This window comes from Girardinichthys multiradiatus, chromosome 8, assembly GCF_021462225.1.
Source record: "Girardinichthys multiradiatus isolate DD_20200921_A chromosome 8, DD_fGirMul_XY1, whole genome shotgun sequence".
Taxonomy (NCBI): Eukaryota; Metazoa; Chordata; class Actinopteri; order Cyprinodontiformes; family Goodeidae; genus Girardinichthys; species Girardinichthys multiradiatus.
In genome coordinates, this window is record NC_061801.1 from 22,553,334 (window position 1) to 22,565,395 (window position 12,062).

A 12,062-nucleotide genomic window follows, 5' to 3' on the forward strand; every position below is an offset into this window, starting at 1 on the left:
GCCACCACCACTAATGAGTAGTTAGTAGGCCTTGGCATATTAAGAGACAATAGAATATTCAACACCACTAATTAAACGGTATAGATGACTTTATGTAGATACCTGATTCTGTATGGATAACTCTGATCCATTTAGGATGGGAGAAAAAAAACAATGAACAAAAGTTGAAATAAATAATCAAAATCCCATCTTGTGCTTCTCTGATAGAGACATTGGGCCTCTGCAACATCTACACAATCGGTTTGTAGAAATAAACATGTCCGCCAAAGGTAAGGGCTTAGGTACATTGATTTAATTACACTGCATCTATGCTAAAACTCAAAATTTGTGCAGGAAGCATTAATGTGGAGGGTAAACAAAAATAAAGTTCTGATACTGACAAGTCTGCCAGTATAGCTTCTAATTAGAAAACTTTAAAAGATTCGTGTAAGAAAATTCACCCCACTGCTGTGTTTAATATTACCTCAAACTAAACAATAATATTTGATTTACATAAAGTTATATAAAACAAATATTCAAACCATGATGGTAAACACATTTTTTTAAACTTTAATTTTGTCAACTTATGTATCCTAACTACCTGCTGCCGTCTTCACTTTGTTAGTTAACACTGCAGCAACTTTAACAGCTGCAACACAACAATTAGAGAAGCAAGCTGGTTTTTTATGTATTATACTACATATCTAGCTGTTAAAGCCAATAAATATCCAGTAAATATACTGTATACCAAGAGTATGGTGAACAAAATATTTAAACTTTCCTTTATCTGTCTTCCAGAGAGGAATTTAAATATTTAACCCTGAATTTGTATTTAATAGAGTGGGGGAAATAACATTTGTCTACACATACATAGTTTTTAGGTTTAAATAGAAACTGTTTTACGCATACTACTTTTGCGTGACTTAGCCGTAAAAACACACTAATTCTTACCCTCTTAAGTGTACCCTCCAAGTATTAACATAAAACGATTCATCTTCTGTGACGCCTTACGCGACAAAAAAAACGTATATTTTCGAATAATAAATTAGAAAGTATTAATGCCTTCTCTACTTAGAGAAAGATTAACTGCGCATGCGCACAACGAAACGATGACAAATACGTTCGAATCAGACCAAATAGCGTAGCTAACGCAAATACCTGCGCACTATTTGTGGCGCAGAGCTCATGCCTTGATTGTAATACTTACTACGCTGGTGAGTAAACGTATAAGATGTCCTTACCTTTATCTGCAGAATGGCTTAATAAAGATTGCCAGGGAACTGTTAAATGATTTCGATAACTAGTTTGTCCTCGTTTAATTTCGTACGAACAGTAACGTGGAGAGGAAGCGCTTCACATGCTAAGCTATGGTAAAGCTCATGCTGTCATTCAGATCTCCACTTGGAGCTTTCTAGCTAAACGAAATTATCTTCAACAGTGTTTAAAAGTTGATATTGAATTCTGGTTTCAAAAAGTTAAAAAAAACACCAATAAAACCCTAATTATCGTGTTGCTTTTTGGTTCTTGCTACTTTTTACGCAAGAACTTCTGTGAATGCTGCCTTACGTGCTATCTACAGAAAATCTGCTTGTATGGTCATAGTCAAGGCAGACATGGAGAATCAATAACACCAGGTTGAAGGGACTGCACCACTGTGTGCCATGGAGTTTCTCCCAGTGCTTGACCCTGTAGACAGACCTAAAGAAGGAATCTGGTATGTATAGTAGAAGGGATAATTTGTACTATTTATGGTAACAATTGCAAGAAAGCTTGGTTTTGTATTTCTCTGAAAACCTCTTTTGTTGTCAACAGGTACTCATTGATACCAAATGGTAGCGCTCCAGGTGTCAGTGTGGGTCATACCTGCATGTTTGTTCCTTCTGAAGATGAAAGAAAAGGAAGAATCCTTATCGTCGGGGGAGCCAACCCCAGTGGCAGTTTTTCAGAGTCATATGTTTTAAATCTAGGTAAAAAAAAAAAAAATATCCACTAATACTTTCTGAAGTATCCCTGTTATAGCCTAAGCATATCCACATACTTGCTTCACAATGTATTTTATTGCTACATGCTAGCATTTACTGCAAAATTAAATCTAACTTTACTTTAGATTAGATTTTTTTACTGGTAAAACCCTTTATTCTATTTGTTTTGTTATTTTTAAATAAATTATTAAATTATGATTAAAGAAAAAATATGCCCTCCTATGTGCTTCTGGTGACATCACAACTAATAGGACAACTAATCAGAGTTCATACTTCATTACCCAGCTAATTTTGTGTAGTCAGAGTATATTTAAAGCCAAAATTGCACTGAAAAATGTCTTTTCAGGTTTTGCTAAAATTAAAAGTAAACTTTCTAAATAGACAATATTAATTCCTCAGTACATTTAGAATAAATAGCCTAAATTAATATCAAGATAATGCATTAGGCAAATTTTGCCATGTGGGTAAAACATTAATTATGTGCTTGATTAGTGTCTCCTTCAAGCTAACAGACACAAGACTGGCTTTGCATGTTTGTTCCTCTTTACCAGATAATCATGAATGGATCATATCGGAGTGGAAAGGTTTAGAGGCCCGATATGAACACTGTAGTTTTGTGTCCAAAAGCTATCCACATTGCCTGTGGGTGTTTGGTGGGGCAGAGCAGACAGGGAATCGCAAATGTGTCCAGAAAATACAGCTATCTGGTAAATCCTATCGTAGAATTACCTTTTAATCAGCAGTTGTTTCTAATTTCAATAAAAACAACAGTCTAATCTTTTTGTTCTGTTTCCAGACGAGGAGCCTCGGTGGAAGAATGTGGAAGCAAAAGGGGAACTTCCCAGTCCCAGGACGTACCACACCAACTCAGCCTGCATAGGGGACAAACTGTATGTGTTTTCTGGTGGGGAAGCAGGCGCTGCACCCGTCTCAGACGCCAAACTTCATGTGTTTGATACAGGTTAGTGTGTAATGAGCCTGCCTTTTAAGATAATTATAATAAGCAGTCTTTGCAATGTTATATGTTGATTTCAGATTGAGTACAGTAGGTCACCATAATCACAATGTTCCAAATCTGTAGGGGCTTTTACTTCTTATGATTAGAAATCCTATTTGCAGTGACACATGATGATACTCTGCTGGATAAGTATTTTTATTTTTTTTTAAACACGCCGAGGTGAGCGTACTTCCCTGTCAACAATTACCATCTGTCATTCAGAAAAGTATATTTTTGCCTGGGTTTTGGCTGCCTAAATTTAGCGCAAACCAAATCCCTTTTTTAGCCTGGGAGGACCCAATAAAGCAGCACATCCTAGCTTTCAGGGAGTTTTACCTAAAACTGCGACATAAAAATAAGCTTCGAGTTCAGAACCATTTTTAGGTTCAACAGAGACTGCTGCAGTGACTGCGTGTGTGAACGTACTAAAGACTCAACTATTGTTCAGCAAAAACATTGATCAATGTTAACAAATGCAAGAAAAGATTTATGCTAAAGTAATGCATTGCTCATGAATGTGTTCCAGTTACTTCCACTTGGTTTCAGCCAGAAACGCAAGGTAGGCAGCCAGCATCCAGACACGGACACGTTATAGCTGCTGTTTGCTCAAAGATTTTTATTCATGGAGGCATGGCTGGAGACAAGTTCTTCAATGATATGTATTCTCTAGACTCAGGTAAGCCTTGTACCAAGGTAAAACATCTATACTGTGGTGATTTCTGGAAGTTCAGGCTAATCTGAAATTGGAATCTGTATTGAAAGGTATTATGAAGTGGGAGAAAGTGCAGTCAAAAGGAGATATCCCGCCAGGAGTAGCAGCCCATTCGGCTGTGGTACAGGGTACAAACATCTACATATTTGGAGGAATGACTGTAGATGGTGCCATCAACTCCATGCACAGATTTAATACTGGTACACTGCCTTTTCCTGGTTTTCATTTTCTTGAACTTGGTCTCATAAGATAATACATTTAATGCTGTATTCTGTGTTTGCAGAGAAGAAGAGATGGACCCTGATGAAATTTGAAGATTTGCCACCAAATCGCCTGGACCACTCCATGTGTTTGTTGCCATGGCAGCTGTGTAGGGAGGGGGATGCAGATGGGAAACAGACTGACAGTTCAGATTTTGAAACCATTAATCTAGCTTTTATTTTTGGGGGAATGGACACCCAGGGTGTCATCTATAATGATTGTATTGTGACAGTTGTCAAGTAAACTATTGTAATAAAGTCGAACTCACGGTATCAAAGTAAAAAGTTAAACTTTGCCGACCTTCATTTTCAGCATGTTAAAGCTTTTACATCTAGGTTTCAAAAGCCTAAAAGGTGTAGGGTTAATGAAACAATTTGGCAACTATTCTCACCATCCAAATCAATTCTAGCTTAAGGCATTTTGTACAATGTAGCCTTGATTTTGTAGTGCCTATATAACAAGTTTCCCGAGGCAGAACTAGAATGCATTACATGTGTTCATGGTTAAACCAATAATTTAAGACCCATTATGTAAAACTTGCACATAAGAGGTTGCCTTGAATTGACTTTTAAACCATGAATTTTATCTTGAAAGTTAATTCCAAACAACTTTCTGTAACATGTATATCAAAACTTAATGCAGCATGAGACCAGCAGTTAGTTTGTATCAAACATTTATTTCAGTATCTTTCCAGAACAACAATAAATAACTGAGCTTTGCCTGTGAACAGAGCCATTGATCCCACAGACACCCTCCTAAGTGTACCCTTCAATAACTGACCACCCACCCAAATAAGACCCTCCCCTTCACAAAACTCCATCAGGACTGCCTGACAACAGCAGCAATAAGCCTCACCTTGGCTGACAAATCTCCGCCTTGCAGCGAAGGACACTTCTCACACTGAAGTTTATTTTCAAGTCTTTGAGAAAATTCAGTATGGTTGCTTTTTAATCATCAACCCTTCCCTGCCACTTCTCTCACTATTGAGTCCCATCAGTTCCAAGTTCATGTTGATGCCACCTAAAAAGGAAAGGGGCAACCAGACTTCAAGCCCGCCTACAACTCATCCTTCTCTTGCTCGTCAGCACCCTCTGGTGGAGGTCCACCTGCACTACCGTAGAGCTTGCTGATAATCGGCTGAACCACTTCCTCAAGCTCCTTCTTCTTTGCCTGGAAGTCTTCCAGATCAGCATCTTGGTGGGACTCCATCCACTCAATCTTCTCCTCTACAGCTTTCTCAATGGCCTCCTTGTCCTCATCTGACAGTTTGCCTCCAAGCTTCTCCTTGTCACCGATCTGGTTCTTCAGAGAGTAGGCGTAGCTCTCCAACTCATTGCGGGAATCGATCCTCTCCTTCAGCTTCTTGTCTTCATCTGCAAAGCGCTCGGCATCGTTCACCATTCGCTCAATGTCTTCAGGCGTCAGGCGGTTCTGATCGTTTGTGATGGTGATCTTGTTCTTGTTGCCTGTTCCCTTGTCTTCAGCCGTGACACGTAGAATGCCATTTACGTCAATTTCAAAGGTGACTTCAATCTGTGGAACTCCACGAGGGGCAGGAGGGATGCCAGTCAGGTCGAAAGTGCCCAGCAGATGGTTGTCTTTTGTCAGAGGACGCTCACCTAAAACCAAAAAATAATTAGGCCTTTGCAACATTTTAATTCACATGATGCATTTTTAATTTCTCAGCGTTTTAAGTAGTGTGCAATTCTTACCTTCATAAACTTTAATTGTGACAGTAGGCTGGTTATCTGAGGCTGTAGAGAAGATCTGAGATTTCTTCGTTGGCACCACAGTATTCCTTGGGATCAGTTTGGTCATGACTCCTCCAACAGTCTCAATACCAAGGGTGAGGGGACAGACATCCAGAAGGACCACTTCTCCTACAAGACAGGAACATTATTTAGTAAGCATAACACATCTCAATCAAGTAACCATTTCAACTGACTGAAGATGACTTACCAGTGTCCTCTTCTCCAGAAAGCACTCCAGCCTGCACAGCAGCTCCATATGCCACAGCCTCATCTGGATTGATGCCTCTGGATGGTTCTTTGCCATTGAAGAACTCCTTCACCAGCTGCTGGATTTTAGGGATACGAGTGGAGCCTCCAACAAGCACAATCTCATCAATCTCAGACTTCTTCAGGTCTGAATCTTCCAGGACTTTCTGTACAGGCTTCATTGTAGCGCGGAACAAATCCTGGATTTTGAAAAAATACAATTCTAAGACATTTTACAAAACACTGGTTACATTATTGTTGTGCAGTACTTTAAGAAAGTTGAACTTACCATGTTCAGCTCTTCAAACTTGGCACGGGTCAGGGTCTCAGAGAAGTCTTCTCCCTCAAAGAAGGATTCAATCTCAATACGAGCCTGGTGCTGGGCAGATAGAGCCCTCTTTGCCTTCTCGACCTCACGACGGAGCTTCTGCACAGCGCGGTTGTCTTTGCGCACATCCTTGCCAGTCTTCTTCTTGTACAGCTTAATGAAGTGCTCCATAACGCGCTGGTCGAAGTCCTCACCTCCCAGGTGGGTGTCACCGTTGGTGGCTACCACTTCAAATACACCATTGTCGATGGTCAGAAGAGAAACGTCGAAGGTGCCGCCACCCAGATCGAACACAAGGATATTCTTCTCGCCATCTCTCTTATCCAAGCCATAAGCAATGGCAGCAGCGGTCCTAAATTTAAATACAAACCAGAGGTTAGGAATACTACAAAGCAATACATTTCTATAATTTCAGTATCCTGTTTTGATACTTACGGCTCATTGATGATTCTCATGACATTCAAACCAGCAATGGTCCCAGCATCCTTAGTGGCCTGGCGCTGAGCATCATTAAAGTAGGCAGGAACAGTGACTACAGCATGTGTGACCTGAACACAAAGGAAAAAGAAAGGTTCGATAAGTTTCACGTGTTCACAAGACAATAGAATTACATCAAGTGGTTTTTGGAGTCATTCTTACCTTTTTGCCAAGGTAAGCCTCAGCTGTCTCCTTCATCTTTGTCAGCACCATAGCGGAGATCTCCTCAGGGGCAAAAGTTTTGATCTGGCCACCACCAATGTCAACCTGGATGTGGGGCTTACTCTTCTTCTCAAGAACCTAAAAATCAAACATAATGTTAATAAACAGTCTTTGTGGAACATAACCTAAACCATACAGTTTGATATATGACCCTCAATGCAACAGCCAAGAACTGGACTCACCCTGAATGGCAGGTATTTGATGTCCTGCTGCACAGAGGAGTCGCCCCATGAGCGACCAATCAGCCTCTTGGCATCAAAGACTGTGTTTTCCGGGTTAGAGGTCAGCTGATTCTTAGCAGCATCACCAATCAGACGCTCGCCCTCACTGGTGAAGGCCACATATGAAGGGGTGATGCGGTTACCCTGGTCATTGGCAATGATCTCCACACGCTTATTCTTGAAGACTCCAACACTACAAACAAGCAAAAAAAAAAAAAAAAAACGTTACTTGAAATACTCTTTTAGGCAACTTAAAGAAGCATTCTTCCAATATTTTCAGAAACTTGGAGTAATGTGACTTAATTCTTTACCATGAGTAGGTTGTTCCCAGGTCGATTCCAATCACAGTCCCCACGCTGTCCTTCCTGTCGTCGTCATCGGCATGCACGGTGCCGACCACAAGCACTACAAGCCACAACAGTTTCATCTTTGCTTCTCTATTTCTGGGCCCAGATATAAGGAAAACCTGCAAAGTCAAAACAGACGCTTAAAATAGTATCTAGAAAGCATCGTAAAGGACTCATACCTCAACCCTATCCATAGAAAACGTCTATCTGTCAAGCCTTTAGAGACAGGAAACGCAGCCAATACAAGCAAACAGAAAAAAATTACACGTTGGAATAAAAGGATTAATAGTCTTAACCTTGTGCAAATTTTCCATTAACATCGGTTATTGGCCTATATAAGACAACATCATGGAACAGAGACAGGATAAAGATTAAAAAATAAATGAATACACCCTCCATTCCTATAACACTATTTTTAAAAAATAACAACTGTATTATTTTTGCATTATTGTTAATGCTTTGCTAGATTGACATATCCGTTAACAAAAACTGTTTAAAAACCACTTCAACTGCGATGGGGGAAACGCGAAATGTCACGATGTTCTATAGGCATATTTACATAATTTTTATGTACATACCGTTACAGCAGCGTTGTCAATGATTTAAAGGCCTCGACAATGAATCAAACCAGACAAGTTTCCTCAGAATGAGCTCCGTAGGTTCTAAGGTATTCTCTATGATCTGACCTGTGTAGAATGATGCTGGGAGAAGTGTGCTGTGCCCATATATAAGCCGTTATTGCTTTCCTGTCGTGGAGGCCTATGATTGGCTGAGCAGCTATTCGCTGGAAGGAGCTGATTGGTTTCATCCAGCACGCTGTCCGATGCTGATTTGTACACATCAGTTTGAGGCAACGTCATCTCCTTGTCCACCACTGCGCCGACGCTGATTGGCTGTCATTCTACAACAGTGGTGGTCGAAATTGGTGCAACGACACGCCACTCTATAGACCGGCGAAAAGGCGTTTCATCTTCACAAGTCATACATTTTGAAGTTTGTGCAGCATTTGCTGTTGTAGACCATTCGTATATATTATATTATCCCACTTAGGTAACAATATAAAGATAAGTAATAGAGTGGATGCTGTTATAGTATTATGCGCAGTAATGATAGCTCACTTAATGAGTAATATACCAAAACCCTTTATGACTAACAATAGACTAAATCAATGCTTCATCAGATGAACTGGAGTCCCAGGAATCATTTATAGATTTGTGTGTTTTGATGTGAAACCTGTAAATGTGTCAGTGTTCATACTTCAACACTAACACTGTTTAGCCATAACATAATTTCAGTCATCACATGAAAAACATATTTTAGTTGCAAATTAAAGTAAGTTATCCAGTAAATGGCACATTTTCTTCCGTCTTAATTTAAAACACACTGACTTCTACATCATTCATGAAATAATGTGTGTTTGTATGTGCCTAGGAGAGTAGCGGATACTTCAAGAATGTTCTAGAAAGAATATGAAAAATATAAAATGTCAATAAAACCAAGATCTAAATAGTTTGACCAGTTTGTAAATTTAAGTTAAAAGGTCAATTACTGCAGATACTCATATCTAACTAGATTCGATTGCTTTTTTTCTTGTCTGTAAAGGCCTAAATTCAAGCAGACCCAAATGAATGATTTTAATTCTTTCAAAGTGATACAACTTGAACACAAATGTTACACCTGTCTTTACTGAATTTTCAAAAAACAAAGACCCCAATATTTCAATTTCAGTTACCCTAAATTAAAAAGTTTTGGTATAAGTACTTTGAGATGTAAACAAATTAAATCAGCTGGTAACCTTTTTCTAAATAAAACAAATTCAGAAGTTCTACACATGGTTTTATGGATAAACGTCGGCATCCAATTGAAAAAACTAAAAGTATAAACTAAGACACTTCGGAAAACTCTATTGTTGGTTTTGGGCTCTTAATAGAGCTTTTTCATTTTTGAAAAGTAAGTAAAACCAAAGAGAAAAAAGTTGATTATGTTCAATGAAAATTCCAGCTCCCAGTTGGTTCACTCAAAGCAGCAGATCAATAGAAAATAAATGTAGCATTTTTTTAAGGATTAGTTATTCTATCCTTTTGCTTCCACAACTGTAATATACAGGAGCTGGTTATTATTATTTCGAATGGGGAGAGCTATATTACTGAAATGTAATTATGTAACCAGGAAGTAAAACTGGCTTTAAGATTTCACTCAATTTTTTTAGTTTCTAGCCTTTGAGTCAAAGCCCACTCTCCCTTTTACTTGTATGGGTTAGTTCTAAATTTTCTGTCACCTTAGTTTTCAAGAGTATTATTTTACACATACTCTTATTTTAAAACTCAATGCTATGTTTACCATTTTTTTGAAGCAAAGGTCTTTTCAAGTTCAAACGTGATCAAATCACTTTATGCAATTTACAAATGATGGATTTTTAACTTGCATGTCATTCTGATGTAAGAACCAGTCCCATATTTTAGGCTTTAATATTAGTGCAAAAATGTGCAGTTTCATTTAAAAAAAAATTTATTTTTATTTTAGTTCATTTAATACTATTATTTACCTTGTTGTGAAAGTTATAAATCTACCATCAAATGCTAGGAACACATAAGAAACATGAAGTTTTTGTCTTTATTAATTTTACTTTAGTTCCATTATGAGCTATTAAAACATAGTCACAAATCAGCTAATTTATTATTTCTTTATTGTTCAACCAATTAAAAAGTTTTGGAAAGTCAATAAAGTAATCATTTACTATTCTCTTTTACTTTAGCACTAAGGTCTGGGCCTATTTCGCAATTTTTTAAAATCCAAATAATATCTCAGAGATTACTTTAAATGTGTTTACAGTATCTCACAAAAGTGAGTACACCCCTCACATTTTTATAATTACTTTTTGATACTTTTAATGGGACAGTATTAAAAATATGACACTAAAGTAGTCAGTGCATAGCTTTCTGTCCCATCATAATAACTCAACACAATGCCATTAATGTCTAAACTGTTGGCAACAAAAGTGGGTACACTTCTAAGTGAAATTGTCCAAATTGTGCCCAAAGTGGCCACCATTACTTTCCAGCACTACCTTAACTCTCTTGGGCACGGAGTTAGAGCTTCACATGTTGCCACTCTCCCACTCCTCATTGACAACATTACGGAGCTGGTGGATGTACTTTGCACTCCTCCACCTTAAATTTGAGGATGCCCCACAGATGCTCAATAGGGTTTAAGTGTGGAGACATGCTTAAACGTCTAGGACCAGTCTAGGACCTTTACCCTCAGTCTATTTGTTTGGGGTCGTTATCATGTCAGAATACTGCCCTGCGGCCCAGTTTTCAAAGATAGGAGATTGTGCTTTGCTTCAGTATGTCACAGTACCTGTTGGCATTCATGGTTCCTTCATTGAACTGTAGCTTCACTCAGCCAGCAGCACTCATGCAGCCCCAAACCATGATGCTCCCACCACCATGCTTGATTGTAGGCAAGACACACTTGTCTTTGTATTCCTCACCTGGTTTCCACCACACTCGCCTGACACCCTCGGAACCAAATACGTTTATCTTGATCTTATCAGACCACAGGACATGGTTCCAGTAATATGTCCTTAGTCTGCTTGTCTTCAGATCCAGACCGATTTGATGCGGCACATGGTCTGAGCACTGACAGACTGACCCCTACCTCTTCAATCTTTGCAGCAATGTTGGCAGCACTCACATGTCTATTTTCAAAAGACAACCTCTAGATATGACGCTTAGCATGTGCACTCAGCTTCTTTGGTTGGCCATGGTGAGGCCTTTTCTGAGTGGAACCTGTCCTGTTAAACCCTATAGTGGTTTAACAGGACAGGTTCCAGCATAGTAGCATAGGGTGTTGGCAATCTTCTTATCGCCGAGGCCATCTTTATGTAGAGTTGATTATTTTTGTCAGATCCTCCAATAGTTCTTTGCCATGAGGTGCCATGTTAAACTTTCAGCGACCAATGGGAGAGAGTGTGAGAGGATAAAACCAAATTTAACACACCGGCTTCCCATTCACACCAGAGACCTCGTAACACTAGCGAGTCACATGACACCAGGGAGGAAAAATGGCTTACTGGGCACAATTAGGACATTTTCATTTAGGGGTGTACTCACTTTTGTTGCCAGCAGTTTAGACATTAATGGCTCTATGTTAAGTTACAGGGGTTGGACAATGAAACTGAAACACCTGGTTTTAGACCACAATAATTTGTTAGTATGGTGTAGGGCCTCCTTTTGCGGCCATTACAGCATCAATTCGTCTTGGGAATGACATATACAAGTCCTGCACAGTGGTCAGAGGGATTTTAAGCCATTCTTCTTGCAGGATAGTGGCCAGGTCACTACGTGATACTGGTGGAGGAAAACGTTTCCTGACTCGCTCCTCCAAAACACCCCAAAGTGGCTCAATAATATTTAGATCTGGTGACTGTGCAGGCCATGGGAAATGTTCAACTTCACTTTCATGTTCATCAAACCAATCTTTCACCAGTCTTGCTGTGTGTATTGGTGCATTGTCATCCTGATACACGGCACCGCC

At 39.2% G+C, this 12,062-nt stretch overlaps 2 protein-coding genes across 4 annotated transcripts; one reads left to right on the plus strand and one right to left on the minus strand.

The window, feature by feature from the left end:
* The first annotated feature begins 1,082 nt into the window (after nt 1-1,082).
* On the plus strand, nt 1,083-4,221 carry rabepk (Rab9 effector protein with kelch motifs). Of its 3 annotated transcripts, none has more exons than XM_047372955.1 (8): nt 1,083-1,193; nt 1,582-1,693; nt 1,792-1,946; nt 2,513-2,668; nt 2,758-2,922; nt 3,485-3,634; nt 3,721-3,870; nt 3,954-4,221. In XM_047372955.1, exons 2-8 carry the CDS (start codon nt 1,641-1,643, stop codon nt 4,172-4,174), a joined length of 1,050 nt encoding a protein of 349 aa, XP_047228911.1. In that variant the 5' UTR covers nt 1,083-1,193; nt 1,582-1,640; the 3' UTR covers nt 4,175-4,221. The 3 variants fall into 3 exon arrangements, with proteins under 3 accessions (XP_047228911.1, XP_047228913.1, XP_047228912.1); XM_047372956.1 differs by having other exon boundaries at nt 1,118-1,193; nt 1,559-1,693; XM_047372957.1 differs by lacking the exon at nt 2,513-2,668.
* A 366-nt stretch (nt 4,222-4,587) lies between these two features.
* Nucleotides 4,588-8,257, minus strand: hspa5 (heat shock protein 5). Its single transcript, XM_047372954.1, has 9 exons — nt 8,102-8,257; nt 7,488-7,642; nt 7,138-7,369; nt 6,896-7,033; nt 6,692-6,804; nt 6,218-6,608; nt 5,891-6,128; nt 5,644-5,811; nt 4,588-5,550 (listed from the first exon to the last, which is right to left on the minus strand). Exons 2-9 carry the CDS (start codon nt 7,601-7,603, stop codon nt 4,988-4,990), a joined length of 1,959 nt encoding a protein of 652 aa, XP_047228910.1. The 5' UTR covers nt 7,604-7,642; nt 8,102-8,257; the 3' UTR covers nt 4,588-4,987.
* Nucleotides 8,258-12,062: the final 3,805 nt, after the last annotated feature.

Coding starts and splice junctions, on each gene's coding strand:
- hspa5 (XM_047372954.1), bottom strand. CDS start 7,603: ATGAAACTGTTGTGGCTTGTAGTGCTTGTGGTCGGCACCGTGCATGCC. Junction 7,034..7,137: donor TCAAATACCTGCCATTCAGG/GTGAGTCCAGTT, acceptor TTTGATTTTTAG/GTTCTTGAGAAGAAGAGTAA. Junction 6,129..6,217: donor AGTTTGAAGAGCTGAACATG/GTAAGTTCAACT, acceptor TTCAAAATCCAG/GATTTGTTCCGCGCTACAAT.
- rabepk (XM_047372955.1), top strand. CDS start 1,641: ATGGAGTTTCTCCCAGTGCTTGACCCTGTAGACAGACCTAAAGAAGGA. Junction 1,694..1,791: donor AGACCTAAAGAAGGAATCTG/GTATGTATAGTA, acceptor TGTTGTCAACAG/GTACTCATTGATACCAAATG. Junction 3,635..3,720: donor TATGTATTCTCTAGACTCAG/GTAAGCCTTGTA, acceptor CTGTATTGAAAG/GTATTATGAAGTGGGAGAAA.